Here is a 27,059-nt window from a genome sequence, read left to right on the forward strand (position 1 = left end):
CATAAAGTAAAACTAGAATGAAACAACTTGGCCTGCTTCGTTGTATTTATCCTCGATTAAACATCGTTGCATGCATCTGTGAATTTTATACAGCCACGAGGAAAAACAACCGTGATATTAGTGCTAAATTAAGCCTTTTCCTGGTTTTGTGGTAAGTATTATAAGAACGGAGATGCATACAAAACAACGAGGTCAGGATGGCCGAGTGGTGTAAGGCGCCAGACTCAAGCAGAAGCTTAGTCGCTTTGTGCGGCTCTAGGGTATTCTGGTCTCCGAATGGAGGCGTGGGTTCGAATCCCACTTCTGACTGTAGCTTTGGAAAGTTTTACTTCACATATATGCTAACTTTGTGTCGGATTGCATTGAAGCGGATAGTAAAATCGAACATTGAGAAACTTATGTCTTAGTTCAAAAACGGTTCGATCAAGTAACTTTTTCCGACTTTCTAGGCTGGATTGTTTTTTAAAGCGTGAAAATGTTAAAGGTTGGTATGAGTTTGTCTCTGTGGCGCAATGGATTAGCGCACTGGACTTCTAATCCAGAGGTTCCGGGTTCGAGTCTCGGCAGGGATGATTGGCTTAATATTTTTAAAATCTTATCACTTAACTGTACATAGTTTCATCCTAAAATGAGCATACCGTTAACATCATCGTCTACGTCTTCCACAAAGTAATTCTAGAATGAAACAACTTGGCCTGCTTCGCTGTATTTATCCTCGATTAAACATCGTTGCATGCATCTGTGAATTTTATACAGCCACGAGGAAAAACAACCGTGATATTAGTGCTAAATTAAGCCTTTTCCTGGTTTTGTGGTAAGTATTATAAGAACGGAGATGCATACAAATCAACGAGGTCAGGATGGCCGAGTGGTCTAAGGCGCCAGACTCAAGCAGAAGCTTAGTCGCTTTGTGCGGCTCTAGGGTGTTCTGGTCTCCGAATGGAGGAGTGGGTTCGAATCCTACTTCTGACAGTAGCTTTGGAAAGTTTTACTTCACATATATGCTAACTTTGTGTCGGATTGCATTGAAGCGGATAGTAAAATCGAACATTGAGAAACTTATGTCTTAGTTCAAAAACGGTTCGATCAAGTAACTTTTTCCGACTTTCTAGGCTGGATTGTTTTTTAAAGCGTGAAAATGTTAAAGGTTGGTATGAGTTTGTCTCTGTGGCGCAATGGATTAGCGCACTGGACTTCTAATCCAGAGGTTCCGGGTTCGAGTCCCGGCAGGGATGATTGGCTTAATATTTTAAAAATCTTATCACTTAACTGTACATAGTTTCATCCTAAAATGAGCATACCGTTAACATCATCGTCTACGTCTTCCACAAAGTAATTCTAGAATGAAACAACTTGGCCTGCTTCGCTGTATTTATCCTCGATTAAACATCGTTGCATGCATCTGTGAATTTTATACAGCCACGAGGAAAAACAACCGTGATATTAGTGCTAAATTAAGCCTTTTCCTGGTTTTGTGGTAAGTATTATAAGAACGGAGATGCATACAAATCAACGAGGTCAGGATGGCCGAGTGGTCTAAGGCGCCAGACTCAAGCAGAAGCTTAGTCGCTTTGTGCGGCTCTAGGGTGTTCTGGTCTCCGAATGGAGGAGTGGGTTCGAATCCTACTTCTGACAGTAGCTTTGGAAAGTTTTACTTCACATATATGCTAACTTTGTGTCGGATTGCATTGAAGCGGATAGTAAAATCGAACATTGAGAAACTTATGTCTTAGTTCAAAACGGTTCGATCAAGTAACTTTTTCCGACTTTCTAGGCTGGATTGTTTTTTAAAGCGTGAAAATGTTAAAGGTTGGTATGAGTTTGTCTCTGTGGCGCAATGGATTAGCGCGCTGGACTTCTAATCCAGAGGTTCCGGGTTCGAGTCCCGGCAGGGATGATTGGCTTAATATTTTTTAAATCTTATCACTTAACTGTACATAGTTTCATCCTAAAATGAGCATACCGTTAACATCATCGTCTACGTCTTCCACAAAGTAATTCTAGAATGAAACAACTTGGCCTGCTTCGTTGTATTTATCCTCGATTAAATATCGTTGCATGCATCTGTGAATTTTATACAGCCACGAGGAAAAACAACCGTGATATTAGTGCTAAATTAAGCCTTTTCCTGGTTTTGTGGTAAGTATAATAAGAACGGAGATGCATACAAAACAACGAGGTCAGGATGGCCGAGTGGTCTAAGGCGCCAGACTCAAGCAAAAGCTTAGTCGCTTTGTGCGGCTTTAGGGTGTTCTGGTCTCCGAATGGAGGCGTGGGTTCAAATCCCACTTCTGACAGTAGCTTTGGAAAGTTTTACTTCACATATATGCTAACTTTGTGTCGGATTGCATTGAAGCGGATAGTAAAATCGAACATTGAGAAACTTATGTCTTAGTTCAAAAACGGTTCGATCAAGTAACTTTTTTCGACTTTCTAGGCTGGATTGTTTTTTAAAGCGTGAAAATGTTAAAGGTTGGTATGAGTTTGTCTCTGTGGCGCAATGGATTAGCGCGCTGGACTTCTAATCCAGAGGTTCCGGGTTCGAGTCCCGGCAGGGATGATTGGCTTAATATTTTTAAAATCTTATCACTTAACTGTACATAGTTTCATCCTAAAATGAGCATACCGTTAACATCATCGTCTACGTCTTCCATAAAGTAAAACTAGAATGAAACAACTTGGCCTGCTTCGTTGTATTTATCCTCGATTAAACATCGTTGCATGCATCTGTGAATTTTATACAGCCACGAGGAAAAACAACCGTGATATTAGTGCTAAATTAAGCCTTTTCCTGGTTTTGTGGTAAGTATTATAAGAACGGAGATGCATACAAAACAACGAGGTCAGGATGGCCGAGTGGTGTAAGGCGCCAGACTCAAGCAGAAGCTTAGTCGCTTTGTGCGGCTCTAGGGTATTCTGGTCTCCGAATGGAGGCGTGGGTTCGAATCCCACTTCTGACTGTAGCTTTGGAAAGTTTTACTTCACATATATGCTAACTTTGTGTCGGATTGCATTGAAGCGGATAGTAAAATCGAACATTGAGAAACTTATGTCTTAGTTCAAAAACGGTTCGATCAAGTAACTTTTTCCGACTTTCTAGGCTGGATTGTTTTTTAAAGCGTGAAAATGTTAAAGGTTGGTATGAGTTTGTCTCTGTGGCGCAATGGATTAGCGCACTGGACTTCTAATCCAGAGGTTCCGGGTTCGAGTCTCGGCAGGGATGATTGGCTTAATATTTTTAAAATCTTATCACTTAACTGTACATAGTTTCATCCTAAAATGAGCATACCGTTAACATCATCGTCTACGTCTTCCACAAAGTAATTCTAGAATGAAACAACTTGGCCTGCTTCGCTGTATTTATCCTCGATTAAACATCGTTGCATGCATCTGTGAATTTTATACAGCCACGAGGAAAAACAACCGTGATATTAGTGCTAAATTAAGCCTTTTCCTGGTTTTGTGGTAAGTATTATAAGAACGGAGATGCATACAAATCAACGAGGTCAGGATGGCCGAGTGGTCTAAGGCGCCAGACTCAAGCAGAAGCTTAGTCGCTTTGTGCGGCTCTAGGGTGTTCTGGTCTCCGAATGGAGGAGTGGGTTCGAATCCTACTTCTGACAGTAGCTTTGGAAAGTTTTACTTCACATATATGCTAACTTTGTGTCGGATTGCATTGAAGCGGATAGTAAAATCGAACATTGAGAAACTTATGTCTTAGTTCAAAACGGTTCGATCAAGTAACTTTTTCCGACTTTCTAGGCTGGATTGTTTTTTAAAGCGTGAAAATGTTAAAGGTTGGTATGAGTTTGTCTCTGTGGCGCAATGGATTAGCGCGCTGGACTTCTAATCCAGAGGTTCCGGGTTCGAGTCCCGGCAGGGATGATTGGCTTAATATTTTTTAAATCTTATCACTTAACTGTACATAGTTTCATCCTAAAATGAGCATACCGTTAACATCATCGTCTACGTCTTCCACAAAGTAATTCTAGAATGAAACAACTTGGCCTGCTTCGTTGTATTTATCCTCGATTAAACATCGTTGCATGCATCTGTGAATTTTATACAGCCACGAGGAAAAACAACCGTGATATTAGTGCTAAATTAAGCCTTTTCCTGGTTTTGTGGTAAGTATAATAAGAACGGAGATGCATACAAAACAACGAGGTCAGGATGGCCGAGTGGTCTAAGGCGCCAGACTCAAGCAAAAGCTTAGTCGCTTTGTGCGGCTATAGGGTGTTCTGGTCTCCGAATGGAGGCGTGGGTTCAAATCCCACTTCTGACAGTAGCTTTGGAAAGTTTTACTTCACATATATGCTAACTTTGTGTCGGATTGCATTGAAGCGGATAGTAAAATCGAACATTGAGAAACTTATGTCTTAGTTCAAAAACGGTTCGATCAAGTAACTTTTTTCGACTTTCTAGGCTGGATTGTTTTTTAAAGCGTGAAAATGTTAAAGGTTGGTATGAGTTTGTCTCTGTGGCGCAATGGATTAGCGCGCTGGACTTCTAATCCAGAGGTTCCGGGTTCGAGTCCCGGCAGGGATGATTGGCTTAATATTTTTTAAATCTTATCACTTAACTGTACATAGTTTCATCCTAAAATGAGCATACCGTTAACATCATCGTCTACGTCTTCCATAAAGTAAAACTAGAATGAAACAACTTGGCCTGCTTCGTTGTATTTATCCTCGATTAAACATCGTTGCATGCATCTGTGAATTTTATACAGCCACGAGGAAAAACAACCGTGATATTAGTGCTAAATTAAGCCTTTTCCTGGTTTTGTGGTAAGTATTATAAGAACGGAGATGCATACAAAACAACGAGGTCAGGATGGCCGAGTGGTGTAAGGCGCCAGACTCAAGCAGAAGCTTAGTCGCTTTGTGCTGCTCTAGGGTGTTCTGGTCTCCGAATGGAGGCGTGGGTTCGAATCCCACTTCTGACTGTAGCTTTGGAAAGTTTTACTTCACATATATGCTAACTTTGTGTCGGATTGCATTGAAGCGGATAGTAAAATCGAACATTGAGAAACTTATGTCTTAGTTCAAAAACGGTTCGATCAAGTAACTTTTTCCGACTTTCTAGGCTGGATTGTTTTTTAAAGCGTGAAAATGTTAAAGGTTGGTATGAGTTTGTCTCTGTGGCGCAATGGATTAGCGCACTGGACTTCTAATCCAGAGGTTCCGGGTTCGAGTCTCGGCAGGGATGATTGGCTTAATATTTTTAAAATCTTATCACTTAACTGTACATAGTTTCATCCTAAAATGAGCATACCGTTAACATCATCGTCTACGTCTTCCACAAAGTAATTCTAGAATGAAACAACTTGGCCTGCTTCGCTGTATTTATCCTCGATTAAACATCGTTGCATGCATCTGTGAATTTTATACAGCCACGAGGAAAAACAACCGTGATATTAGTGCTAAATTAAGCCTTTTCCTGGTTTTGTGGTAAGTATAATAAGAACGGAGATGCATACAAAACAACGAGGTCAGGATGGCCGAGTGGTCTAAGGCGCCAGACTCAAGCAAAAGCTTAGTCGCTTTGTGCGGCTATAGGGTGTTCTGGTCTCCGAATGGAGGCGTGGGTTCAAATCCCACTTCTGACAGTAGCTTTGGAAAGTTTTACTTCACATATATGCTAACTTTGTGTCGGATTGCATTGAAGCGGATAGTAAAATCGAACATTGAGAAACTTATGTCTTAGTTCAAAAACGGTTCGATCAAGTAACTTTTTTCGACTTTCTAGGCTGGATTGTTTTTTAAAGCGTGAAAATGTTAAAGGTTGGTATGAGTTTGTCTCTGTGGCGCAATGGATTAGCGCGCTGGACTTCTAATCCAGAGGTTCCGGGTTCGAGTCCCGGCAGGGATGATTGGCTTAATATTTTTTAAATCTTATCACTTAACTGTACATAGTTTCATCCTAAAATGAGCATACCGTTAACATCATCGTCTACGTCTTCCATAAAGTAAAACTAGAATGAAACAACTTGGCCTGCTTCGTTGTATTTATCCTCGATTAAACATCGTTGCATGCATCTGTGAATTTTATACAGCCACGAGGAAAAACAACCGTGATATTAGTGCTAAATTAAGCCTTTTCCTGGTTTTGTGGTAAGTATTATAAGAACGGAGATGCATACAAAACAACGAGGTCAGGATGGCCGAGTGGTGTAAGGCGCCAGACTCAAGCAGAAGCTTAGTCGCTTTGTGCTGCTCTAGGGTGTTCTGGTCTCCGAATGGAGGCGTGGGTTCGAATCCCACTTCTGACTGTAGCTTTGGAAAGTTTTACTTCACATATATGCTAACTTTGTGTCGGATTGCATTGAAGCGGATAGTAAAATCGAACATTGAGAAACTTATGTCTTAGTTCAAAAACGGTTCGATCAAGTAACTTTTTCCGACTTTCTAGGCTGGATTGTTTTTTAAAGCGTGAAAATGTTAAAGGTTGGTATGAGTTTGTCTCTGTGGCGCAATGGATTAGCGCACTGGACTTCTAATCCAGAGGTTCCGGGTTCGAGTCTCGGCAGGGATGATTGGCTTAATATTTTTAAAATCTTATCACTTAACTGTACATAGTTTCATCCTAAAATGAGCATACCGTTAACATCATCGTCTACGTCTTCCACAAAGTAATTCTAGAATGAAACAACTTGGCCTGCTTCGCTGTATTTATCCTCGATTAAACATCGTTGCATGCATCTGTGAATTTTATACAGCCACGAGGAAAAACAACCGTGATATTAGTGCTAAATTAAGCCTTTTCCTGGTTTTGTGGTAAGTATTATAAGAACGGAGATGCATACAAATCAACGAGGTCAGGATGGCCGAGTGGTCTAAGGCGCCAGACTCAAGCAGAAGCTTAGTCGCTTTGTGCGGCTCTAGGGTGTTCTGGTCTCCGAATGGAGGAGTGGGTTCGAATCCTACTTCTGACAGTAGCTTTGGAAAGTTTTACTTCACATATATGCTAACTTTGTGTCGGATTGCATTGAAGCGGATAGTAAAATCGAACATTGAGAAACTTATGTCTTAGTTCAAAACGGTTCGATCAAGTAACTTTTTCCGACTTTCTAGGCTGGATTGTTTTTTAAAGCGTGAAAATGTTAAAGGTTGGTATGAGTTTGTCTCTGTGGCGCAATGGATTAGCGCGCTGGACTTCTAATCCAGAGGTTCCGGGTTCGAGTCCCGGCAGGGATGATTGGCTTAATATTTTTTAAATCTTATCACTTAACTGTACATAGTTTCATCCTAAAATGAGCATACCGTTAACATCATCGTCTACGTCTTCCACAAAGTAATTCTAGAATGAAACAACTTGGCCTGCTTCGTTGTATTTATCCTCGATTAAACATCGTTGCATGCATCTGTGAATTTTATACAGCCACGAGGAAAAACAACCGTGATATTAGTGCTAAATTAAGCCTTTTCCTGGTTTTGTGGTAAGTATAATAAGAACGGAGATGCATACAAAACAACGAGGTCAGGATGGCCGAGTGGTCTAAGGCGCCAGACTCAAGCAAAAGCTTAGTCGCTTTGTGCGGCTTTAGGGTGTTCTGGTCTCCGAATGGAGGCGTGGGTTCAAATCCCACTTCTGACAGTAGCTTTGGAAAGTTTTACTTCACATATATGCTAACTTTGTGTCGGATTGCATTGAAGCGGATAGTAAAATCGAACATTGAGAAACTTATGTCTTAGTTCAAAAACGGTTCGATCAAGTAACTTTTTTCGACTTTCTAGGCTGGATTGTTTTTTAAAGCGTGAAAATGTTAAAGGTTGGTATGAGTTTGTCTCTGTGGCGCAATGGATTAGCGCGCTGGACTTCTAATCCAGAGGTTCCGGGTTCGAGTCCCGGCAGGGATGATTGGCTTAATATTTTTTAAATCTTATCACTTAACTGTACATAGTTTCATCCTAAAATGAGCATACCGTTAACATCATCGTCTACGTCTTCCATAAAGTAAAACTAGAATGAAACAACTTGGCCTGCTTCGTTGTATTTATCCTCGATTAAACATCGTTGCATGCATCTGTGAATTTTATACAGCCACGAGGAAAAACAACCGTGATATTAGTGCTAAATTAAGCCTTTTCCTGGTTTTGTGGTAAGTATTATAAGAACGGAGATGCATACAAAACAACGAGGTCAGGATGGCCGAGTGGTGTAAGGCGCCAGACTCAAGCAGAAGCTTAGTCGCTTTGTGCTGCTCTAGGGTGTTCTGGTCTCCGAATGGAGGCGTGGGTTCGAATCCCACTTCTGACTGTAGCTTTGGAAAGTTTTACTTCACATATATGCTAACTTTGTGTCGGATTGCATTGAAGCGGATAGTAAAATCGAACATTGAGAAACTTATGTCTTAGTTCAAAAACGGTTCGATCAAGTAACTTTTTCCGACTTTCTAGGCTGGATTGTTTTTTAAAGCGTGAAAATGTTAAAGGTTGGTATGAGTTTGTCTCTGTGGCGCAATGGATTAGCGCACTGGACTTCTAATCCAGAGGTTCCGGGTTCGAGTCCCGGCAGGGATGATTGGCTTAATATTTTAAAAATCTTATCACTTAACTGTACATAGTTTCATCCTAAAATGAGCATACCGTTAACATCATCGTCTACGTCTTCCACAAAGTAATTCTAGAATGAAACAACTTGGCCTGCTTCGCTGTATTTATCCTCGATTAAACATCGTTGCATGCATCTGTGAATTTTATACAGCCACGAGGAAAAACAACCGTGATATTAGTCCTAAATTAAGCCTTTTCCTGGTTTTGTGGTAAGTATTATAAGAACGGAGATGCATACAAATCAACGAGGTCAGGATGGCCGAGTGGTCTAAGGCGCCAGACTCAAGCAGAAGCTTAGTCGCTTTGTGCGGCTCTAGGGTGTTCTGGTCTCCGAATGGAGGAGTGGGTTCGAATCCTACTTCTGACAGTAGCTTTGGAAAGTTTTACTTCACATATATGCTAACTTTGTGTCGGATTGCATTGAAGCGGATAGTAAAATCGAACATTGAGAAACTTATGTCTTAGTTCAAAACGGTTCGATCAAGTAACTTTTTCCGACTTTCTAGGCTGGATTGTTTTTTAAAGCGTGAAAATGTTAAAGGTTGGTATGAGTTTGTCTCTGTGGCGCAATGGATTAGCGCGCTGGACTTCTAATCCAGAGGTTCCGGGTTCGAGTCCCGGCAGGGATGATTGGCTTAATATTTTTAAAATCTTATCACTTAACTGTACATAGTTTCATCCTAAAATGAGCATACCGTTAACATCATCGTCTACGTCTTCCACAAAGTAATTCTAGATTGAAACAACTTGGCCTGCTTCGTTGTATTTATCCTCGATTAAACATCGTTGCATGCATCTGTGAATTTTATACAGCCACGAGGAAAAACAACCGTGATATTAGTGCTAAATTAAGCCTTTTCCTGGTTTTGTGGTAAGTATAATAAGAACGGAGATGCATACAAAACAACGAGGTCAGGATGGCCGAGTGGTCTAAGGCGCCAGACTCAAGCAAAAGCTTAGTCGCTTTGTGCGGCTTTAGGGTGTTCTGGTCTCCGAATGGAGGCGTGGGTTCAAATCCCACTTCTGACAGTAGCTTTGGAAAGTTTTACTTCACATATATGCTAACTTTGTGTCGGATTGCATTGAAGCGGATAGTAAAATCGAACATTGAGAAACTTATGTCTTAGTTCAAAAACGGTTCGTTCAAGTAACTTTTTTCGACTTTCTAGGCTGGATTGTTTTTTAAAGCGTGAAAATGTTAAAGGTTGGTATGAGTTTGTCTCTGTGGCGCAATTGATTAGCGCGCTGGACTTCTAATCCAGAGGTTCCGGGTTCGAGTCCCAGAAGGGATGATTGGCTTAATATTTTTTAAATCTTATCACTTAACTGTACATAGTTTCATCCTAAAATGAGCATACCGTTAACATCATCGTCTACGTCTTCCATAAAGTAAAACTAGAATGAAACAACTTGGCCTGCTTCGTTGTATTTATCCTCGATTAAACATCGTTGCATGCATCTGTGAATTTTATACAGCCACGAGGAAAAACAACCGTGATATTAGTGCTAAATTAAGCCTTTTCCTGGTTTTGTGGTAAGTATTATAAGAACGGAGATGCATACAAAACAACGAGGTCAGGATGGCCGAGTGGTGTAAGGCGCCAGACTCAAGCAGAAGCTTAGTCGCTTTGTGCTGCTCTAGGGTGTTCTGGTCTCCGAATGGAGGCGTGGGTTCGAATCCCACTTCTGACTGTAGCTTTGGAAAGTTTTACTTCACATATATGCTAACTTTGTGTCGGATTGCATTGAAGCGGATAGTAAAATCGAACATTGAGAAACTTATGTCTTAGTTCAAAAACGGTTCGATCAAGTAACTTTTTCCGACTTTCTAGGCTGGATTGTTTTTTAAAGCGTGAAAATGTTAAAGGTTGGTATGAGTTTGTCTCTGTGGCGCAATGGATTAGCGCCCTGGACTTCTAATCCAGAGGTTCCGGGTTCGAGTCCCGGCAGAGATGATTGGCTTAATATTTTAAAAATCTTATCACTTAACTGTACATAGTTTCATCCTAAAATGAGCATACCGTTAACATCATCGTTTATACGTCTTCCACAAAGTAATTCTAGAATGAAACAACTTGGCCTGCTTCGCTGTATTTATCCTCGATTAAACATCGTTGCATGCATCTGTGAATTTTATACAGCCACGAGGAAAAACAACCGTGATATTAGTGCTAAATTAAGCCTTTTCCTGGTTTTGTGGTAAGTATTATAAGAACGGAGATGCATACAAATCAACGAGGTCAGGATGGCCGAGTGGTCTAAGGCGCCAGACTCAAGCAGAAGCTTAGTCGCTTTGTGCGGCTCTAGGGTGTTCTGGTCTCCGAATGGAGGAGTGGGTTCGAATCCTACTTCTGACAGTAGCTTTGGAAAGTTTTACTTCACATATATGCTAACTTTGTGTCGGATTGCATTGAAGCGGATAGTAAAATCGAACATTGAGAAACTTATGTCTTAGTTCAAAACGGTTCGATCAAGTAACTTTTTCCGACTTTCTAGGCTGGATTGTTTTTTAAAGCGTGAAAATGTTAAAGGTTGGTATGAGTTTGTCTCTGTGGCGCAATGGATTAGCGCGCTGGACTTCTAATCCAGAGGTTCCGGGTTCGAGTCCCGGCAGGGATGATTGGCTTAATATTTTTTAAATCTTATCACTTAACTGTACATAGTTTCATCCTAAAATGAGCATACCGTTAACATCATCGTCTACGTCTTCCACAAAGTAATTCTAGAATGAAACAACTTGGCCTGCTTCGCTGTATTTATCCTCGATTAAACATCGTTGCATGCATCTGTGAATTTTATACAGCCACGAGGAAAAACAACCGTGATATTAGTGCTAAATTAAGCCTTTTCCTGGTTTTGTGGTAAGTATTATAAGAACGGAGATGCATACAAATCAACGAGGTCAGGATGGCCGAGTGGTCTAAGGCGCCAGACTCAAGCAGAAGCTTAGTCGCTTTGTGCGGCTCTAGGGTGTTCTGGTCTCCAAATGGAGGAGTGGGTTCGAATCCTACTTCTGACAGTAGCTTTGGAAAGTTTTACTTCACATATATGCTAACTTTGTGTCGGATTGCATTGAAGCGGATAGTAAAATCGAACATTGAGAAACTTATGTCTTAGTTCAAAAACGGTTCGATCAAGTAACTTTTTCCGACTTTCTAGGCTGGATTGTTTTTTAAAGCGTGAAAATGTTAAAGGTTGGTATGAGTTTGTCTCTGTGGCGCAATGGATTAGCGCACTGGACTTCTAATCCAGAGGTTCCGGGTTCGAGTCCCGGCAGGGATGATTGGCTTAATATTTTTAAAATCTTATCACTTAACTGTACATAGTTTCATCCTAAAATGAGCATACCGTTAACATCATCGTCTACGTCTTCCACAAAGTAATTCTAGAATGAAACAACTTGGCCTGCTTCGCTGTATTTATCCTCGATTCGCTCATGTTAACCGCCACAAAAGCTTGTGACGTGCAAACGGTTCAATTCACCGTGGAGACGTAGGCGTAGCTAGGTCACGAAATCGGCTTGATTTTCATCTAGACTACGCTGGCTTGATTTTCATCTAGACTACGCTAGCTTGATTTTCATCTTGTCAGATTTGAAAGTCAGGAGAAGATTCCGGAAACACCGACATGGTGGAATCTATCTAGTGATTCGAGAAAAAGTGGGATTTTATCTATTTGCATTGCACATTAAGCACAGTTGTCGTGGCCGAGTGGTTAAGGCGACAGACTTGAAATGTGTTGGGCTCTGCCCGCGTAGGTTCGAATCCTGTCGACAACGCGGAATTGAAATTATGTTTTCATAAGAGATTCGAGAAAAGTGCGATCTTATTTATTTGCATTGAACATTAGGCACAGTTGTCGTGGCCGAGTGGTTAAGGCGACAGACTAGAAATCTGTTGGGCTCTGCCCTCGTAGGTTCGAATCCTGCCGACAACGGCGATATTAATTTTGCAAATTCACAAGTATACTGAGAAAAGTGCCACTTTAATGATTTCCTTTATACATAGATCATTAAGCATAGTTTTCTTGGCCTAGCCGCCCTAGCGGTTATGGCGACAGACTCGAAATCTGTTGGGTAATGTTAATGGTACTGGAGTACTAGATGCATTGTGCGACACGGTCACAATCACTGTGTTGCCGGCTCAAAATTGTCGTTTTATTGGGAAGTGACCCCTTAACCCTATCCTAACCAGGCTCGCGAGTTTACTAAAAAACTAGGTGTGGCCGACCCCGCACACACATTTTCAATCGTTAATTACTAGAAAACTATACGTCGTAAACTTATCGGATTTTTACAGGTTAGTAGAAAAATCATCTGGCTTCCTGTATACATCATAATTGTAAAACTAAAGAAAGTGAATTTAGTGTAAATTAAGTATTTCTAAAAGTGACACATTTCTAGAAATTCTTCTTGTTACGCCGCGTCCCCGCTGTGCGGAAAACCAGCTGACCGCGAGAAGAGAACGAAAGAGAATAGTTAGTCGAGTTATTGGTGCGTAAATGAGTAATACGCTTCAATGCGGAGAGCAGAGCAAAGCAGAGGAAAATTATGAAAATATCGCAATATCTTAAAAATTACAAAATCCAACTTTATCAAACAAACATGGACAGATAGCTGAACATTTTTTAGGAAAAGTCACCAAATTTCAAGTTTCTACAGCAAACAATGCAACTGTACGCCACGTTTTGCTATGACAGTGTGCGGGAGAAGCCAAGCCTAGTTAGAATAGGATTAAAGGTATGGCTTATATTAAAATCATTCTTGAAATTCAGGCTAGGTCTTATTTTTAGGGAAGGTCTTGTTTTCGTAAAAACACGGTATCATTTCTTTTTCGCAAAACGTTAGCGCATTCTACTAACAACTAGCAACCTATTGATTTTTCTTCTGCACGCCGCCACTGACGAAAAATAATATGATTTATTGATGGTTCACACGATTGTGGTCGATTTATTGTAATTATGGTTGTAAAGGTTAACATAAAACAGACAACACACACAAACCTTAAAATAGTTACACGTGCTCTCATTTAAACAACATTATGTAATACTGGTATGATGCAATACAATGGGAAGAAAAACAGAGCCAATTAATAAATATATAGTCAAAACGCGTAAACTACTTTGAAACGACGTCCAACTGAGCACTTCATTTTTTGATGTAGCCTAATCACTAAAAATCGCTAGTTTACAATAGCAAGATAGTAGGTATCCCCTATAGTCAGGGTTGCCATACCGTCCTTATTTATAAGATTTGTCCTTATTTTAAAGGTCCGTGTCTTAGAAAATATGTTTGTCCTTATTTCTAAGAAATGTCCTTATTTTCACTTTCGTCCTTATTTTTAGGGCGGATGTGGGCACTTTTGTCCTTATTTTGGGCATTTTGTCACCTTACGATACCATTTTGTACCAAAGAGATACCAAAATTATGAACATGCAGATAGTGTCTTGTTTTTTTTTTTTTTTTTTTTTTTAGGAACATTGGTTGCTTTCTCTTGTTGTACACTGTTTAAGGTGGTATTCCTCGTTCACTTTCTAGTCGTCCTTATTTTTGAGTTGAGACTGATGGCAACCCTGCCTATAGTGGTCTCTCAGTATTCCATTACAGTTTGAAATTACAATATCCATTGATAATCCTGGCTAATTAACATATTTTTGAAAGAAACCGGTTTTACAAGCGGCTCGCTAAACAGACAGGTGCTTCTCAGATCTTCTTGCATGTATTTTAAATAGAGCTCGGTCAATCCTTGGCGCTTACAATCTAAACTCTGGAAGAATATTCTTCAGTTTGAATTTCTTGTTCTGTTGCTGAGTTAATCGCAGTCGAATCTACTTGTGGTAGACAAGGTAATACCATCTGTTCCCAATTTCGAAAGCTTACAAGGCAGCAAACTATATTAACAAGAAGATTAAAATCGTACACGAGTTTTGCTGACGGGTGCTGTACGGTCATCGTCACGATAGCGGCAATGACATCTGTAATGACTGATACAATAGCCACGCTTACGCAACGACGCACCAAAATCATGTTTGAGCTGCAGTTTTTGATCGAACTTCGCGTCCTCCTCAAAGTGGTCTTGCATTGTTTCTTGTGCTTCAACAACGGCGCAATGAACAATAGTAATAGCATGGTCTGTCCGATCACAGTTATTGCTAGCAGTATCCCCGATAATATGATCGTATACAGCTTCAGTAGTGCGTTGTCAGTCTGATTTGAACAACTGGAGAAAAAGATTAATCTTGATCCGGCCAAGAAAGCCATGACAATGCCCAGGATTAATAAGATCAAAACTGTACAACTGGCAACAGACAATCGTTTCTTATGATTGTAAGTAAGGCTTGGACTGTTGTTGATGATGTGTTGTCGCGTCCAAAGAAATATGTACGTGATGAGTACACCAAAAGTGTATGTCCCGAGCCAAACTAGGCTTAAGGCATAGCAACTGGACGGGGAATTCCCGATGAAATAACTTGCAAATTCGCCCCAATAATGCACAATGGCAATCAATGAACACACAATGCAGAGTGCGCGGAGAAATCTTGCCCTGGACGAGGTGGTCGTATTTATATCTCTCACCTCAAAACATACGAGTGAAATAGTGAGGTAGACGGCGAAAACTCCAAACAATCCGTTCAATGAAACACCTATTATGCTTGTTGTAGAAGAAATGGACAGATCATTTGTAACATTTGTCTCGTTTGCCATCCTTTGAAAAGAATTCGACTTTTCTGTTTTGACTTTTCTAGCCTAAATTCTAATTAAAAGGCAAAGGTTAAACATTACATCGACCATATGCACCTTGTTAAACACTAAACAGTTAGTAAACACTTGCACTTGTTAAACAAACATTTAGTCTATTTAATCTCCTTAGTTTGTGCTGGCGATAACAATGCAAAATGTGCGATTTTAAAGAAACGGTCCGATTTGCCCTACATGATGCAACTTCCGGTTGACTATGAAGGCCATTGCGGGCCTAACGTAGCCTATAAAGTAAAGTCATGTTATGCAACACATTGAATAATCCTGAAAACATTTGTTGTTGTTGTTGCGTGTGTGTACAGACATAAATTCTATGTGTTTAGCCGAGCATTAAGAAAAGAATCCTTCACTTATAACCTTGTATATTACCATGTCACTCTCTATCATTTAAGATGAGTTTCACAATCTTTAACCTTCGCAAATAGAAATAACATGTTTCAGCAGAGTTAAAAATTCCGCTTTCTGAAGTATGGCTATGACATGGTATGTGCCGACGAGTCTAGGCTAATTAAGCTTCAGCAAACTCAGCATGGTATAAAGTAATTAACATTGCTTCATTGGAGATGTATTCTATTGTTGCAAACACTATTCCTGACTTTGGGAATTCTAAACTCTTATCCACTCAATAAATCAAGGTTCAGCCAAGACCGTTCAATACGTTATGGTACTAATATAAAAGCAGTATGAATATATAATATCGCAGAAAAACTATTTTTCAAATCGTCTTTTGCAAAAGGTATAACCTATATAGTCAACTTCCTTTATGGCACCATTCCACAACGTTGAGTTTAAATTTAGACTTTATCTTTATACCACCCACAGGACGTTACGCCAATTTGAATCACGTGCGTTGCCAAACGGAAATAGAGCATAGGTCTATTTGTTTTTCCAAATAAAGGTTTTAGCATGGACCACTTACTGTATGGGCAACTTCGGTCTTGTGAAAAAGAATGAAGCCCACGCTATCAAGTGACAAAACAAAGGTCCAAATTTGCAGTGTACTTAAGCCTAACCTATTTTGTGAAGGAATAGCTAAAGGGAAATCCACCATAGTTTGACTATTAACAATAGAAGGAAGTTATGATATCATTTGATGACATCATAGCCAATGGATAAGCCAATAAAAACAAAGCATTGTGGTAGAAACCAATTCATTGTAAAGCCTTTCATGTTGTGTGCGAAACAATAATTCTGTCACCTCTTAATCTTAGCCTACATTGTTTTAAAATTGTTTCATTGGAATCATCGTAGTAATAAATTTGGCCGAAACATACTATTTCTTAATCCTACCACTATCACGCGATTTTGTTACGTAATTGTTTTTGTTATGAGCGACATTTGACATTCATCAAAGTTTTTCAAACAATTTCAAATAGCAGCTCGGTTTACGGCCTACGTGAAAAAGCAAAATTTTAAAACTACGAAGTGTTATAAATTTGACGTCAGTCGGCTCGGTAGAATAGAGTGGTTAAAGCCAAGTATAAAATGCTTTTCTGAAACCCGATTTTTACCAATGCGATTACATGACTACATCCCACATGACTTTACAAGACATTAGTGACACTTGCTCCTTTTCCTTATTTTTGGTGAACGAGAACGGTTTAAATTCGGAGACAAGTTAGAAAATACGCCTACTGGAAAAATTCACCCAGACAAACTCGGTTCTCGGAGCTTGATGCACTGAAGAGTAACAGCCAAGTTTAACCTTCGTCATGCAAAAACTGTCTACGCGATAGAGTTTGGTATACAATACAATGGTTTTACTTCACAAAAGATAATAGAGATATTTTTATGATAATTTAACTTTAATATTATAGAGATTTCTTATCGATATGATATGATATACTATAGATCTATCGATACTCATTTCTGTACTCATCCAACGACACTCATTTCTATGATGAGATTTCTATGATTTTGATGTGTGAAAGGTATGTTTCATTAAAAGGTAATTGTGAATGAAATCTATTTAACAATTCTAATTTATCAGTATTACCTGAAGAGTGGAGGAAAAACAATAAAAGTTAATTACAGTAGACAAAAATTGTTTTTATAAAACGTAATCTTGATGCTTGCAAGAACAACTTGAAAACCCAAGACAAAATCATAGCTTTGAATCATAAGTTTTATCGAATATATGATTTAATTAGAAAAAGAAAAGGTTACCAAAGCAAACCGACGCCACTAATAATTAACTAGCATGTTATTGCTATCTCCAGATCGGGTAATTGTTCCTTTCTTTAATGTCGTTGTTTGTCATTTCTTAGTATAAGATCATGATAAATGTTCTAATTATACTTTTATAGTCGCATGAATGTATTACTTCATTTCAAAGCGAGAGCAAGACTTCAAAATTTGAAAAAAAGTAGACCGATAGACCCAGGCCAGGTCGCCAATCGCCTATATTGGTGTTAGGTCCTATAGATTTGCACCAATTTGCCGCTAATATAGGCCTACCATCCTTGACGCGAAACGGCAACCCATATCGTAACATTAATTTTTTGCCAATGAATGTGGGAGCGAAAAGTTTGGCGCTAACCTTACAATATCGTAATAACAACCGAACCATGCTCAAAAAAAAAATAAATGAAAAGTTTGTATGATACGCCGGAGATTTCCAGCATGGTGGAGGAGCAAATAACATTACGCCACTGGCGTAAATATCCGCTTCAGCCTTTCTGACGTAGCTTCACGAAATCGTATCACAAAATGTCACAAGAAACAAGCATAAAGGTCTAAAGATTGCAAGTGCAAAGCCAACAGCTTTCGAATCGGCTTCATTCATTAAACTAAGAATTAGGCTAGGCTTAGTGGCTGTAGATAATATTAGATTTTTAATATTGGCATTTGGCATGGCGCAAAAAACGTAGATCCCAATTTATTTGGCATAAATATCCCTGTGCTAGAATGCAAGCTTTCCATGCAGGTGTTTGGTGAACACAATTCGCTTGCTTTACAAAAGTAAAAAGTTTTTTAAATGAACGAACGTTTTAGGTTGAATAATATTTTCTGCACTATTTTGTAATGTTAGATCTTTTTACTTTTGTGTTCTGCTTTTTTTGGTTTTATTAAAAAAAAAGTTCGCCAATTCGCAAAACACTTTTGGCTAGCTTGACTCAGGTTGTTATGGTAACCGGTATACACCCGCTGACCAGTAGACAATCTGAAATTAATGGTGCTATGAGAATGGAAGGTTAGCAAAGCCATCAAACCTAAGAAAATGTGTGGTAGTTAGGTTACATTTGTCATGATTTGTGACTTTTGTAAGTTATACTCTTAAGATGTTATAAGCATTTTAAAAAATTTTTGTACATTATGATCAGATTTAATTTTAATACAGTTAAAAGCTGGTATATATAAATATATGGTAACAAAAGATCTAACAGTTGTGTTATACCCTAATTAAAAAAATGACCATCAAAACACTTGCATTCACGGAGACATCACCTGGGATAAGAGTGAAGGAAAAGACTGTAACTTTGGTTTCTCAACAAAAGGTATTTCCATTAGTCAACTTAGCTTCAAAAGATCTTTTTGGAGTTCCAACCACTATCTTATCATGGGAAGCAAGCTTGGGAAAGAATACCGAAATCATATATTTCACCTAACTCATCTCCACTTTGATTTAACAGATTCTCGTAGCTCTTACATAATTGCAGTCTTGAAGCCTTCTCTACTGTTTGAATGTTTTAACTTTCCTGTTTCTGGTTTTAATTTTTCTGAAATAAGGTTGTAAAAGATTTACTAACCCATTTTAACAATATTATGTGATTAAAATCCATCTGTTTTACTAAAAGTAGTTAAAATAGTATCAACACGATATAAATTTGCTCTATAACAGTGTAAAAGATTTACTAACCCATTTTAACAATATTATGTGATTAAAATCCATCTGTTTTACTAAAAGTAGTTAAAATAGTATCAACACGATATAAATTTGCTCTATAACAGTGAAACAAACATAACCATATTTTACAAAGTTGTACTTTGCAATGTATTTTAGTTTTTGTGGCCTAATGAAAGGTTTTCGTTGTTATGTATGCCCAGTAATGGTAATTACTCTTTAATTTAATAAGCAGAGGATAGTTTTTGAGAAAACTCTGGCCAGTGAAAGTTGACCGAAATAAGCCGATCATCAAGAAAAATGTAGCGATTTGGCTCGATCTGTTGAAAAAGTGTTTATGTTTGTTTTTGTGTTTACAAATTGAATTTAAGTTAATTATTTTAGTAAGGTTAATTTTAATGGTATATACATGACCTAAATTGTTAAAGTCACTGGTAAAAAACAGGTCTATCGCAATCCTCATTTTAAACACTGATTTTACTGTTTTTAGGACCAAACGTTGAAAAATCCCCGAAAGTCGTTTGTTTTAAAGCAAGAAAACAGTATTATGACTTTATTTACTTTAAATAAACTTAAACATTCAAAAAGTAGAAGGCTGAAATGCTAGATAAATTATAAAAGTTCATTTGACTAAACGGGAGATGAAACCATTGAAAGTTTTGTGAAATTGCTGATTTTGGTATTCTCTGATAAGATACTGGCCGAAACTCCAAAAAAGTCACTAATTCTTGGCATATTACTTTTAAGAATCATTTTAAAACATAATGCTTACGGTGATTTAAACTAGTAGTAATGTTCATACTTGGGAACATCATGGCTTAAATAAAATTTAGTGTGAGTTTTGATATTAATTGGCTATAACTTCAGAGTGAAAAGTCATACAAGTTGGATGGCTCATATCTCGCGGAATCTGGTTATACACAAGCATTTTCACAACATATGAGCAAACCTACACAAAAAGTTTTATCTGGACATAATGTTTCAATTGTTGGATTTTCCCAAAATATGATAGGTATGATAGGATTCTTGTATTTTGTCATTTTTAGTTCAGCATGAAAACAATTAACGAAAAAATTAAACTTTCATGTTTAAACTTTTGTTTTTACTAAATTTTCAGCAAAAAATTCAATATTTGAAGGAGACTCTGGATTGGTTGCTTTGGGGTTACGCGAGATTTTTCAACAAATTGGAAAGACTACAGACTTCGAATATCTTGTGTCTGTATCCATGCTACAGGTTTAATACCAGCTTAAATTTGTCTCATTATAATATTATTTTTATTATGGTGTCATTTATTTGTATTGTGATCATTACCGAATTAATCAAGATCATCAAGATGTGCTTAGACATGCTTATTAGCCTGTATTTTTGCATCCTTAAGGTAAAAAATGATGGAAAATGTACAGATCTCTTGAATCCATCGGGGAGAAAACTTGAACTTCAAAATCATTCTCATCAAGGCCTGTGAGTATTTTATGCAAGCAGACCAGTATGAAACGGTGTCTTGCAAAATTTTGAACTTTTTGCAGTTACGTTGATGGTCTTTCATTTTTGGTTTGCCCTTCTTCTGAAGATACCTTGAGGTTGTTTGAAGATGGTTGCCAGGTTGAAAACTCGTTGAAGCTCACTCCATTCATGACATATTTTACAGTTCATGTCTTAAAGCAGCCAAAGGGTAACTTTTTTTTGGTCAATTTGATACCAAAGCAGACTACTCGGAAAGGTTTTCACACATCAGTTCTCTTTGTTTACCTCCTTGTTTCTATTTCAACTTAAAATGATGTAAATACAACCAGAATAAGAAAATTCAACAAAATTATCGAATCAATCGAAATGTTGTGATTTTCAGAAACATATATTTTGCCCCAAAAGGCATCATCAGTTTCTTATAAAAGTATATAATTTCATATAACCTGAATAACATTTGTGTTAATCTAAGTTTTGTAACTGCAGCTGGCAGGAAAGGCAACAGTTCTATTGGTTCCTTGAAGTTTGTCAGGATTTTTGCTGAAAAGAAACATTTGCCAAAGTGGGTTGACTGTTGTATTTTAAAATGTGGAATTGGGTTGTTTTATGCCACAAGTACAAACAGTATTACTTGGCCAGAATACGTTGTCCAACAACTATCTTGAAATTTTAATTACTTTAACAGCGTCCTTGCCATTCTATCAACTGCTGCACAGAGGAAAAGTCATGGTTTCGATGTCAGCAAGCCAATTACGGAAAGTTTGCTAATGGTTGCGCTTGTTGGCAATGTAGATTCATTCCTGATAGCATCTGTTTTCGGAAAGGGTAATAATATCAGCAATCATTGCAAGTAGTGGTTAATTTGTGATAGCGTGAACTTGCATAATTTTATTATTATGAACTATCTTTATTTTGTCTTATCAGTTTTAGTTTTATATTTATCTTCATATTCTTTTATAACCACGTCCTGTTTGCGTATGTGTCAGAGATGTGACTTATCTCTTTTGTCTTAAACTGTGACTTTATCCAGGGCTTTGTAAGTATCCTGGGCCATTAAAATAGTTTCTCAATTAAGAATTTCCATTTCTAGAAATTCTGAGTTACTTTGTACTGTAGAAAACAAATTATGCTGTATGTCACATGGTTATGGATGGGTATACTTTTGGCGAAAGACTTCAAAATCCATGAATATGTTATAAACTACTCGTTAGTGTAGTACAAAAAACATGAAGTTTTTTTGATCACTGTCGATGGATTTAGATGAAAATGAAATGCTCCTCTCAGCGATCCAGCCCCTATCTGGAGTTGGTTCTCCACCAAAGGAAGTTCATCATGATAACTTGGTAATATTACAACGATTGAGACAAGAAATAGCAAGTGTGAGAAACCGACTTGCAGCCCAGTCTGTGCCAAACAAAGGTGATGTTGTACAACTTTGGAGAAATTGCTACGATCTACAAAACGTTAACGCCAACTAATAGAAGCAGTGTTTTTCATGAAATCTGACAAAATGCTTGATTAAGAGTTGTCGTCTGTTGTTAGTAATGTTGTATCTGTTGTCACAGCTGACATATCTCAAATGGAAAATCTTGTGCATGATTTGGATCAAACAAAAAAGAGTGCCTGGGATCAAATCATATTGAGATCAGAGCAATTTTATGAAGAAAGAAAAACAAGTTACTCAAACAAGTAGGCGAAACTTTACTGAAATATGAGGAAATATAAATTCAGTAGTGTCTTGTTGTTTGGTTAAGGTTGTAGTTTAGTGTTTGTACAATAAACGTTGTTGGTGTGTAACTGTGCATGTAGGTAGATTGCATTAGATTACATTGCAGTTACAGTAGATTTCATTAACTTGTAGAGGCTTGCTTTGGATTTTGGAATCTACGAAGCCTGCCAATCGGGAGAAATTATTGGAACTTCAAAGGAGGCGTGACAAGGTGTTAATTTTACCTGTGCGAAAATTTTTTGATACTGGTTGTAGTAATTGTTCACCATAATTTTTAATGCAAATGTTTACTTCTGTTGTGTAGCTGGTTGAAGAATACAAAAATCAACGGCAAATAACGTCAAAACTCAGCGCAGAGTTGAAAATGCACATTGATGACTACACACAGGCTGTTAAGTCAGGTATTTGTGACGAGCAACGGAGTTCATTAGGAGACTCCATGCATAATTGCATTTGCCTATGTTGTTATATTTTTATTATTTCAAATCAATCATTTCAACTACAACACAATAGTTTTGCTGAATTTGCAGGCAGGCAAGATGATAAAGATGATAAATCTCGGGTGGCTAAAATTCAAGAGCTTAAGGAACAATTTCGAAAGGAGACCGATAAACTGAAAGAAATTGAAACAAAACAAAAAGCATTTGAAGAAAAACTTATGAAGGAGAGACAAGTGAGTTTTTTTGTCGACTTTTTGTTTTGTGAGACGAAGACTCATGCTAACTTACAACTTATGCTTCTTTGCTTTACTTTAGAAGTTTAATATTATATGCCTATGTTATAAAATATTACCAATCATTTGGCATGATTGTATGTTTTTTGTACAAACGCAGGAGGGTTTGGAAGAATCTTCATCCTCGTTTGATGTTGTCTTTCGAGCAATGGTCGAGGAAAGAGAAAAACTAAAACAGGAAAATCACCAACTTGTCGAAGAAGAACTTGAAAAAATGAAAGTGAGTCGTGTTTAGTGACATTAGTGTTGCATCTAGTCATCAGGTAGGTTTAGTTGTACAACAAATTTATTTTTTGCGAACAATTTTGCCACTTTAAAGATAGATGTTGATCACGCAAAAGCAGAGCTTCAGATGAGATTTTCATCAAATTCTTTGGTGCAGTCCAACGATGAAGTCCTCACTCATGCAATAGAACTTGCTACTTTGCGTTCGGAAAAAATAGTCATAACCACTCAGGTTGCTTTTGCTTAAGAGTACTTGCAATGTTAACTTATATTTTGTTGGCACAAGTAGTATACGTGTTCCTGCTAGATTTTAACTCAAAGATGTTATTTCAAAGCTTTTATTATAATAATAACTAATCATGGTGAAATTATAATGCGACAGTAATGTTATAATGCAATAGTAGCTCGTCTGCATTTTGCGGTACAGAAAATTAGATAAATTTTCTACGTTTTACTGAGGTTTTTATCATCTCACGGTGTAGTTGGATGCATTGAAACATGAAAAAAGTCAAATGGAAGATCAAATGCGAATTTTGGCTGAAAAGCATTCTCGAGAAATGGAAATACAACAGCTACAAAGTCTACAAACATTTCGTGCTTATCGAGAAGTATAACACATATATTCTCTACAAATCACCATAAATTAATTTTTCCTGCTAAGCATGTGACAACTACTGATTAATTACATTAGGGTACATAATTTCTTACAGGCCTCAGACTAATGTAGTGTCGTGCTTTAGATTAAGCTCTATTTAACTACCCATAGACAACTATTATGTGACTTGTAGTAAAAATGAAATGTTTTAAAGTTTTGCCTTGGCTTTACCTCTAAAACTCAGGTGTTTGAAGAGTTCAAAGTAGAGCTTGAAAATAGATGGAGGGGCTTACTTGATGATGCAATCCAAGACGCTGTGTTTTTAAATGCACGCAATACCGAAATGATGGAGAACAATACAAAACTTCAACTCGGTAAATATGAACAGTCAACATCATCCATAGAATCTTTAATTTCACAATTTTGTTTAATTTGATTATGAAAGTATTGGGGTCGGTCGATTCAGCCCAGGGACTATTCAACCCACACTTGTTTGTTGAATCGTCCTGGAAGAGCCTGAAATCTGTAAATATTTTACGATATAAAATAAAATTTTGGCTTTAGCCCATGATAAACATTATCAATAGTTCAACTAGAGGTGTAAAATCAGTTTATTGATGTGCTGTAGAAGTTGCTCAGCTGAAAGATGACAGAAGCATTAAGCCAAGTCGGGCAAACAACAAGGCTTGAATGATGACGTGTGTTCAGATGTATACCTTCACCTATCTAGTGCTTTAACAAACCACATGTGCACCCCTGCTATAATTCTAGCCTTTCTGCATACCGTACCCAAACAGTATTTTAATGTTTCAATAATCAATTTGTTTATTTTGTGATCTAAAAGGGCAGTACAACGTGACATTACAAACACTTTTTTGTTGTGGCTGGAATTTAATTCCACCTATTTTGGGGAAGGTTAGTTTGTAATTTATCATTTTTATGTTTCTTTTTGTGCATTATTTCAATTTTTCACACTGTCCTGTATCCTCACGTTTCTTGTTGTTATTAGATTTGCACATTTAAGCAGTCAAGTGCAGTAAATAACTTGTAATTTGACTAGTAATAGCTAGTATTTTTTCTTTTTAACATGGAATTACTTCTGATCAGATAAACGATAATGATACATATGTTTACCACGAATAAAAGCTACTTAGAAAATCATGTGTAAGAAATAATTTCCGTGATTTGAACATGGTAATTGCTATCATTGCTAACTTTATTTAGGCTATGTCTTTTTTCAGATATTTCTCTTGTTGCTTAGTTCGCATTGTAGCCTTTTCTGCAGTTGCACTTCCATCCACTGTAAGTTTACTATGAAAATATACCACAGAAGCTCTATCTTCATACGTTGCATAGTTGAAAGCAGTTGGAAAGTAGTAAAATTCTGTAAAAAAGTCGATGATTTGTTGCACATAGCAGTATTGCATAGGAAATTATTCTCATGCTGGGGAAAGTACTTGTACGATAATTATTTACAGGCAATGAGTAATCACTAATCAGTAGGTTATGGTTGACCACCAGGGCATAACTTCGCAATTCGGAGTTTTCATTGTATTCACGTAAATTAAACTACCTTGTAATGAAAAGTGGATATATGGTACCTTAACCTGTAAGGTTGATCCACTTCACTACAATGTTTGCTAGTTGAATTGTTTATTGCGAGTGATGATGTATGAGTCTAATAAGGTCGTTGTCTGCTTTTCTCAACCTCGGACTTAATTGTTCACTTTATCGAATTATTGTCTTGTGAAGGTGACAACAAAGTTGACTAACTTGACACTGACCTTCTTTAAATTGAATTCAAGAGTAGTTTCACAAGAATGACAACTGTATATACTGATTATATTGAAGCTTCTTTGAACGAATACATTTAGATAAAACATTGCCACAGCAGCAACAGCAAAAAGCTGGCACTGCTGGAACTATGTTGCAGCCATCTTCTTAGCACACAAAAGAATGAATGAAAGAATAACTCACGTCAAGATTTAAAACGATGACAGGAAGTCATTACTAGGCGACAAGCAACGCTTCGCAAAGTAGATTTCCCAAACCAGGAAGTATATATTATTTTCCATCTGTGTGGTATAATATGCGCCATACATCACAACCTTGTTAATTCACCTTATGACCATCAAAGCTTTGGTAAGTTAATTGGTATAAAATGCCAGACCTATCCTCATATTATGGGCGTAAGCGATGCAATTTTGCCGCCACGTTTTTGTTGCTTTGAGCTCATGATCTGGGTACATGTTTAAAATCGTGAATTTTGACCCCTTTGATGAACCATAAAAGAGTCATCTACAATCGGGTATTCGCCCCATAAATTTATTTAGTTTTTTTTTAAACATTAGGGTATGTTTTATTTAATTTAAAGTGTCACGAAAAATAGCATTTACAGTAGGCCTATATCCAGGGTTGCCATACCGTCCTTATTTCTAAGATTTGTCCTTATTTTAAAGGTCCGTGCCTTAGAAAATATGTTTGTCCTTTTTTCTAAGAAATGTCCTTATTTTCACTTTCGTCCTTATTTTTAGGGCGGAGGTTCGTATTTTGGGCATTTTGTCACCTTTACGATACCATTTTGTACCAAAGAGATACCAAAATTATGAACATGCAGATAGTGTCTTGTTTTTTTTTTTTTTTTTTTTTTTTTTAGGAACATTGGTTGCTTTCTCCTGTTGTACACTGTTTAAGGTGGTATTCGTCTTTCATTTTCTAGTCGTCCTTATTTTTCAGTTGAGACTGATGGCAACCCTGCCTATATCTCAAATATACCAACACAAATGATTGTGACTTTATCGATCCTGACTTAATTCGTCATTTTGTGCATTTCATTATTTCCGGACGCAACGGAGCTTGTATCTTTGTACATTGGACAAGCTAAGCTAGATATGTGAAGTTGGATTGAAATTATAATTAAATCAAAACTAACTTCAATTTAAACTCGTTGCTGGCGTCAATTAGAGATCCGAATGTTGGGAATTCCCTGTCACGAGTAACTTATCCTAAATACTTGTTAACACAGGGATATTAATTTAATAAGTAAAATCACATCATTTCCATAAACAGTGAAATTCTTTTATTTGTATATTGGATTTGTATCGGTACCATTACGTACTCAAAAGGAGGGTTTTGAAATTAAAAATCTTCC

General features: G+C 37.6%; 1 protein-coding gene and 38 non-coding genes across 39 annotated transcripts; all 39 read left to right on the forward strand.

The window, feature by feature from the left end:
• The first annotated feature begins 191 nt into the window (after nucleotides 1–191).
• Nucleotides 192–309, forward strand: Trnal-caa (transfer RNA leucine (anticodon CAA)). Its single transcript has 2 exons — nucleotides 192–229; nucleotides 264–309. It is a non-coding gene; the product is annotated as a tRNA-Leu (tRNA).
• Nucleotides 310–498: 189 nt separating this feature from the next.
• Trnar-ucu (transfer RNA arginine (anticodon UCU)) lies at nucleotides 499–572 on the forward strand. The gene has a single exon. It is a non-coding gene; the product is annotated as a tRNA-Arg (tRNA).
• A 282-nt stretch (nucleotides 573–854) lies between these two features.
• Trnal-caa (transfer RNA leucine (anticodon CAA)) lies at nucleotides 855–972 on the forward strand. Its single transcript has 2 exons — nucleotides 855–892; nucleotides 927–972. It is a non-coding gene; the product is annotated as a tRNA-Leu (tRNA).
• Nucleotides 973–1,161: 189 nt separating this feature from the next.
• Trnar-ucu (transfer RNA arginine (anticodon UCU)) lies at nucleotides 1,162–1,235 on the forward strand. Its single transcript has one exon. It is a non-coding gene; the product is annotated as a tRNA-Arg (tRNA).
• Nucleotides 1,236–1,517: 282 nt separating this feature from the next.
• On the forward strand, nucleotides 1,518–1,635 carry Trnal-caa (transfer RNA leucine (anticodon CAA)). The gene is made up of 2 exons: nucleotides 1,518–1,555; nucleotides 1,590–1,635. It is a non-coding gene; the product is annotated as a tRNA-Leu (tRNA).
• A 188-nt stretch (nucleotides 1,636–1,823) lies between these two features.
• Trnar-ucu (transfer RNA arginine (anticodon UCU)) lies at nucleotides 1,824–1,897 on the forward strand. Its single transcript has one exon. It is a non-coding gene; the product is annotated as a tRNA-Arg (tRNA).
• Nucleotides 1,898–2,179: 282 nt separating this feature from the next.
• Nucleotides 2,180–2,297, forward strand: Trnal-caa (transfer RNA leucine (anticodon CAA)). The gene is made up of 2 exons: nucleotides 2,180–2,217; nucleotides 2,252–2,297. It is a non-coding gene; the product is annotated as a tRNA-Leu (tRNA).
• Nucleotides 2,298–2,486: 189 nt separating this feature from the next.
• On the forward strand, nucleotides 2,487–2,560 carry Trnar-ucu (transfer RNA arginine (anticodon UCU)). The gene has a single exon. It is a non-coding gene; the product is annotated as a tRNA-Arg (tRNA).
• A 282-nt stretch (nucleotides 2,561–2,842) lies between these two features.
• Nucleotides 2,843–2,960, forward strand: Trnal-caa (transfer RNA leucine (anticodon CAA)). Its single transcript has 2 exons — nucleotides 2,843–2,880; nucleotides 2,915–2,960. It is a non-coding gene; the product is annotated as a tRNA-Leu (tRNA).
• Nucleotides 2,961–3,149: 189 nt separating this feature from the next.
• On the forward strand, nucleotides 3,150–3,223 carry Trnar-ucu (transfer RNA arginine (anticodon UCU)). The gene has a single exon. It is a non-coding gene; the product is annotated as a tRNA-Arg (tRNA).
• Nucleotides 3,224–3,505: 282 nt separating this feature from the next.
• Trnal-caa (transfer RNA leucine (anticodon CAA)) lies at nucleotides 3,506–3,623 on the forward strand. The gene is made up of 2 exons: nucleotides 3,506–3,543; nucleotides 3,578–3,623. It is a non-coding gene; the product is annotated as a tRNA-Leu (tRNA).
• A 188-nt stretch (nucleotides 3,624–3,811) lies between these two features.
• On the forward strand, nucleotides 3,812–3,885 carry Trnar-ucu (transfer RNA arginine (anticodon UCU)). Its single transcript has one exon. It is a non-coding gene; the product is annotated as a tRNA-Arg (tRNA).
• A 282-nt stretch (nucleotides 3,886–4,167) lies between these two features.
• On the forward strand, nucleotides 4,168–4,285 carry Trnal-caa (transfer RNA leucine (anticodon CAA)). The gene is made up of 2 exons: nucleotides 4,168–4,205; nucleotides 4,240–4,285. It is a non-coding gene; the product is annotated as a tRNA-Leu (tRNA).
• A 189-nt stretch (nucleotides 4,286–4,474) lies between these two features.
• Nucleotides 4,475–4,548, forward strand: Trnar-ucu (transfer RNA arginine (anticodon UCU)). The gene has a single exon. It is a non-coding gene; the product is annotated as a tRNA-Arg (tRNA).
• A 282-nt stretch (nucleotides 4,549–4,830) lies between these two features.
• Nucleotides 4,831–4,948, forward strand: Trnal-caa (transfer RNA leucine (anticodon CAA)). The gene is made up of 2 exons: nucleotides 4,831–4,868; nucleotides 4,903–4,948. It is a non-coding gene; the product is annotated as a tRNA-Leu (tRNA).
• Nucleotides 4,949–5,137: 189 nt separating this feature from the next.
• On the forward strand, nucleotides 5,138–5,211 carry Trnar-ucu (transfer RNA arginine (anticodon UCU)). The gene has a single exon. It is a non-coding gene; the product is annotated as a tRNA-Arg (tRNA).
• Nucleotides 5,212–5,493: 282 nt separating this feature from the next.
• Trnal-caa (transfer RNA leucine (anticodon CAA)) lies at nucleotides 5,494–5,611 on the forward strand. Its single transcript has 2 exons — nucleotides 5,494–5,531; nucleotides 5,566–5,611. It is a non-coding gene; the product is annotated as a tRNA-Leu (tRNA).
• A 189-nt stretch (nucleotides 5,612–5,800) lies between these two features.
• On the forward strand, nucleotides 5,801–5,874 carry Trnar-ucu (transfer RNA arginine (anticodon UCU)). Its single transcript has one exon. It is a non-coding gene; the product is annotated as a tRNA-Arg (tRNA).
• A 282-nt stretch (nucleotides 5,875–6,156) lies between these two features.
• Nucleotides 6,157–6,274, forward strand: Trnal-caa (transfer RNA leucine (anticodon CAA)). The gene is made up of 2 exons: nucleotides 6,157–6,194; nucleotides 6,229–6,274. It is a non-coding gene; the product is annotated as a tRNA-Leu (tRNA).
• A 189-nt stretch (nucleotides 6,275–6,463) lies between these two features.
• On the forward strand, nucleotides 6,464–6,537 carry Trnar-ucu (transfer RNA arginine (anticodon UCU)). Its single transcript has one exon. It is a non-coding gene; the product is annotated as a tRNA-Arg (tRNA).
• A 282-nt stretch (nucleotides 6,538–6,819) lies between these two features.
• On the forward strand, nucleotides 6,820–6,937 carry Trnal-caa (transfer RNA leucine (anticodon CAA)). The gene is made up of 2 exons: nucleotides 6,820–6,857; nucleotides 6,892–6,937. It is a non-coding gene; the product is annotated as a tRNA-Leu (tRNA).
• Nucleotides 6,938–7,125: 188 nt separating this feature from the next.
• Trnar-ucu (transfer RNA arginine (anticodon UCU)) lies at nucleotides 7,126–7,199 on the forward strand. Its single transcript has one exon. It is a non-coding gene; the product is annotated as a tRNA-Arg (tRNA).
• A 282-nt stretch (nucleotides 7,200–7,481) lies between these two features.
• Nucleotides 7,482–7,599, forward strand: Trnal-caa (transfer RNA leucine (anticodon CAA)). Its single transcript has 2 exons — nucleotides 7,482–7,519; nucleotides 7,554–7,599. It is a non-coding gene; the product is annotated as a tRNA-Leu (tRNA).
• A 189-nt stretch (nucleotides 7,600–7,788) lies between these two features.
• Nucleotides 7,789–7,862, forward strand: Trnar-ucu (transfer RNA arginine (anticodon UCU)). Its single transcript has one exon. It is a non-coding gene; the product is annotated as a tRNA-Arg (tRNA).
• A 282-nt stretch (nucleotides 7,863–8,144) lies between these two features.
• On the forward strand, nucleotides 8,145–8,262 carry Trnal-caa (transfer RNA leucine (anticodon CAA)). Its single transcript has 2 exons — nucleotides 8,145–8,182; nucleotides 8,217–8,262. It is a non-coding gene; the product is annotated as a tRNA-Leu (tRNA).
• A 189-nt stretch (nucleotides 8,263–8,451) lies between these two features.
• Trnar-ucu (transfer RNA arginine (anticodon UCU)) lies at nucleotides 8,452–8,525 on the forward strand. Its single transcript has one exon. It is a non-coding gene; the product is annotated as a tRNA-Arg (tRNA).
• Nucleotides 8,526–8,807: 282 nt separating this feature from the next.
• On the forward strand, nucleotides 8,808–8,925 carry Trnal-caa (transfer RNA leucine (anticodon CAA)). The gene is made up of 2 exons: nucleotides 8,808–8,845; nucleotides 8,880–8,925. It is a non-coding gene; the product is annotated as a tRNA-Leu (tRNA).
• A 188-nt stretch (nucleotides 8,926–9,113) lies between these two features.
• On the forward strand, nucleotides 9,114–9,187 carry Trnar-ucu (transfer RNA arginine (anticodon UCU)). Its single transcript has one exon. It is a non-coding gene; the product is annotated as a tRNA-Arg (tRNA).
• A 282-nt stretch (nucleotides 9,188–9,469) lies between these two features.
• Nucleotides 9,470–9,587, forward strand: Trnal-caa (transfer RNA leucine (anticodon CAA)). The gene is made up of 2 exons: nucleotides 9,470–9,507; nucleotides 9,542–9,587. It is a non-coding gene; the product is annotated as a tRNA-Leu (tRNA).
• Nucleotides 9,588–9,776: 189 nt separating this feature from the next.
• Trnar-ucu (transfer RNA arginine (anticodon UCU)) lies at nucleotides 9,777–9,850 on the forward strand. Its single transcript has one exon. It is a non-coding gene; the product is annotated as a tRNA-Arg (tRNA).
• Nucleotides 9,851–10,132: 282 nt separating this feature from the next.
• Nucleotides 10,133–10,250, forward strand: Trnal-caa (transfer RNA leucine (anticodon CAA)). The gene is made up of 2 exons: nucleotides 10,133–10,170; nucleotides 10,205–10,250. It is a non-coding gene; the product is annotated as a tRNA-Leu (tRNA).
• A 189-nt stretch (nucleotides 10,251–10,439) lies between these two features.
• On the forward strand, nucleotides 10,440–10,513 carry Trnar-ucu (transfer RNA arginine (anticodon UCU)). The gene has a single exon. It is a non-coding gene; the product is annotated as a tRNA-Arg (tRNA).
• A 284-nt stretch (nucleotides 10,514–10,797) lies between these two features.
• On the forward strand, nucleotides 10,798–10,915 carry Trnal-caa (transfer RNA leucine (anticodon CAA)). Its single transcript has 2 exons — nucleotides 10,798–10,835; nucleotides 10,870–10,915. It is a non-coding gene; the product is annotated as a tRNA-Leu (tRNA).
• Nucleotides 10,916–11,103: 188 nt separating this feature from the next.
• Nucleotides 11,104–11,177, forward strand: Trnar-ucu (transfer RNA arginine (anticodon UCU)). The gene has a single exon. It is a non-coding gene; the product is annotated as a tRNA-Arg (tRNA).
• A 282-nt stretch (nucleotides 11,178–11,459) lies between these two features.
• Trnal-caa (transfer RNA leucine (anticodon CAA)) lies at nucleotides 11,460–11,577 on the forward strand. The gene is made up of 2 exons: nucleotides 11,460–11,497; nucleotides 11,532–11,577. It is a non-coding gene; the product is annotated as a tRNA-Leu (tRNA).
• Nucleotides 11,578–11,766: 189 nt separating this feature from the next.
• Nucleotides 11,767–11,840, forward strand: Trnar-ucu (transfer RNA arginine (anticodon UCU)). The gene has a single exon. It is a non-coding gene; the product is annotated as a tRNA-Arg (tRNA).
• Nucleotides 11,841–12,254: 414 nt separating this feature from the next.
• On the forward strand, nucleotides 12,255–12,336 carry Trnas-uga (transfer RNA serine (anticodon UGA)). The gene has a single exon. It is a non-coding gene; the product is annotated as a tRNA-Ser (tRNA).
• Nucleotides 12,337–12,412: 76 nt separating this feature from the next.
• Nucleotides 12,413–12,494, forward strand: Trnas-aga (transfer RNA serine (anticodon AGA)). The gene has a single exon. It is a non-coding gene; the product is annotated as a tRNA-Ser (tRNA).
• Nucleotides 12,495–18,639: 6,145 nt separating this feature from the next.
• Nucleotides 18,640–25,246, forward strand: LOC143471890 (uncharacterized). The gene is made up of 17 exons (XM_076969924.1): nucleotides 18,640–18,812; nucleotides 20,027–20,171; nucleotides 20,277–20,395; nucleotides 20,541–20,623; nucleotides 20,689–20,834; nucleotides 21,113–21,188; nucleotides 21,312–21,451; nucleotides 21,887–22,045; nucleotides 22,192–22,315; nucleotides 22,488–22,566; nucleotides 22,660–22,756; nucleotides 22,886–23,028; nucleotides 23,189–23,308; nucleotides 23,408–23,545; nucleotides 23,796–23,921; nucleotides 24,153–24,282; nucleotides 24,537–25,246. The coding sequence occupies exons 1-17, from the start codon at nucleotides 18,726–18,728 to the stop codon at nucleotides 24,596–24,598; spliced, it is 1,974 nt and encodes a 657-aa protein (XP_076826039.1). The 5' UTR covers nucleotides 18,640–18,725; the 3' UTR covers nucleotides 24,599–25,246.
• Nucleotides 25,247–27,059: the final 1,813 nt, after the last annotated feature.

The sequence above is a fragment of the Clavelina lepadiformis genome, chromosome 1 (genome assembly GCF_947623445.1).
Source record: "Clavelina lepadiformis chromosome 1, kaClaLepa1.1, whole genome shotgun sequence".
Classification (NCBI taxonomy): domain Eukaryota; kingdom Metazoa; phylum Chordata; class Ascidiacea; order Aplousobranchia; family Clavelinidae; genus Clavelina; species Clavelina lepadiformis.

What these genes read in the sequence shown, in the direction of transcription:
- LOC143471890 (XM_076969924.1), top strand. Translation starts at nt 18,726, where the DNA reads ATGACCATCAAAACACTTGCATTCACGGAGACATCACCTGGGATAAGA. An exon ending in CTTTGGTTTCTCAACAAAAG is followed by an intron (nt 18,813 to 20,026) that starts GTATTTCCATTA and finishes CTATAACTTCAG; the next exon opens with AGTGAAAAGTCATACAAGTT. An exon ending in TGTCTTAAAGCAGCCAAAGG is followed by an intron (nt 20,835 to 21,112) that starts GTAACTTTTTTT and finishes TTGTAACTGCAG; the next exon opens with CTGGCAGGAAAGGCAACAGT.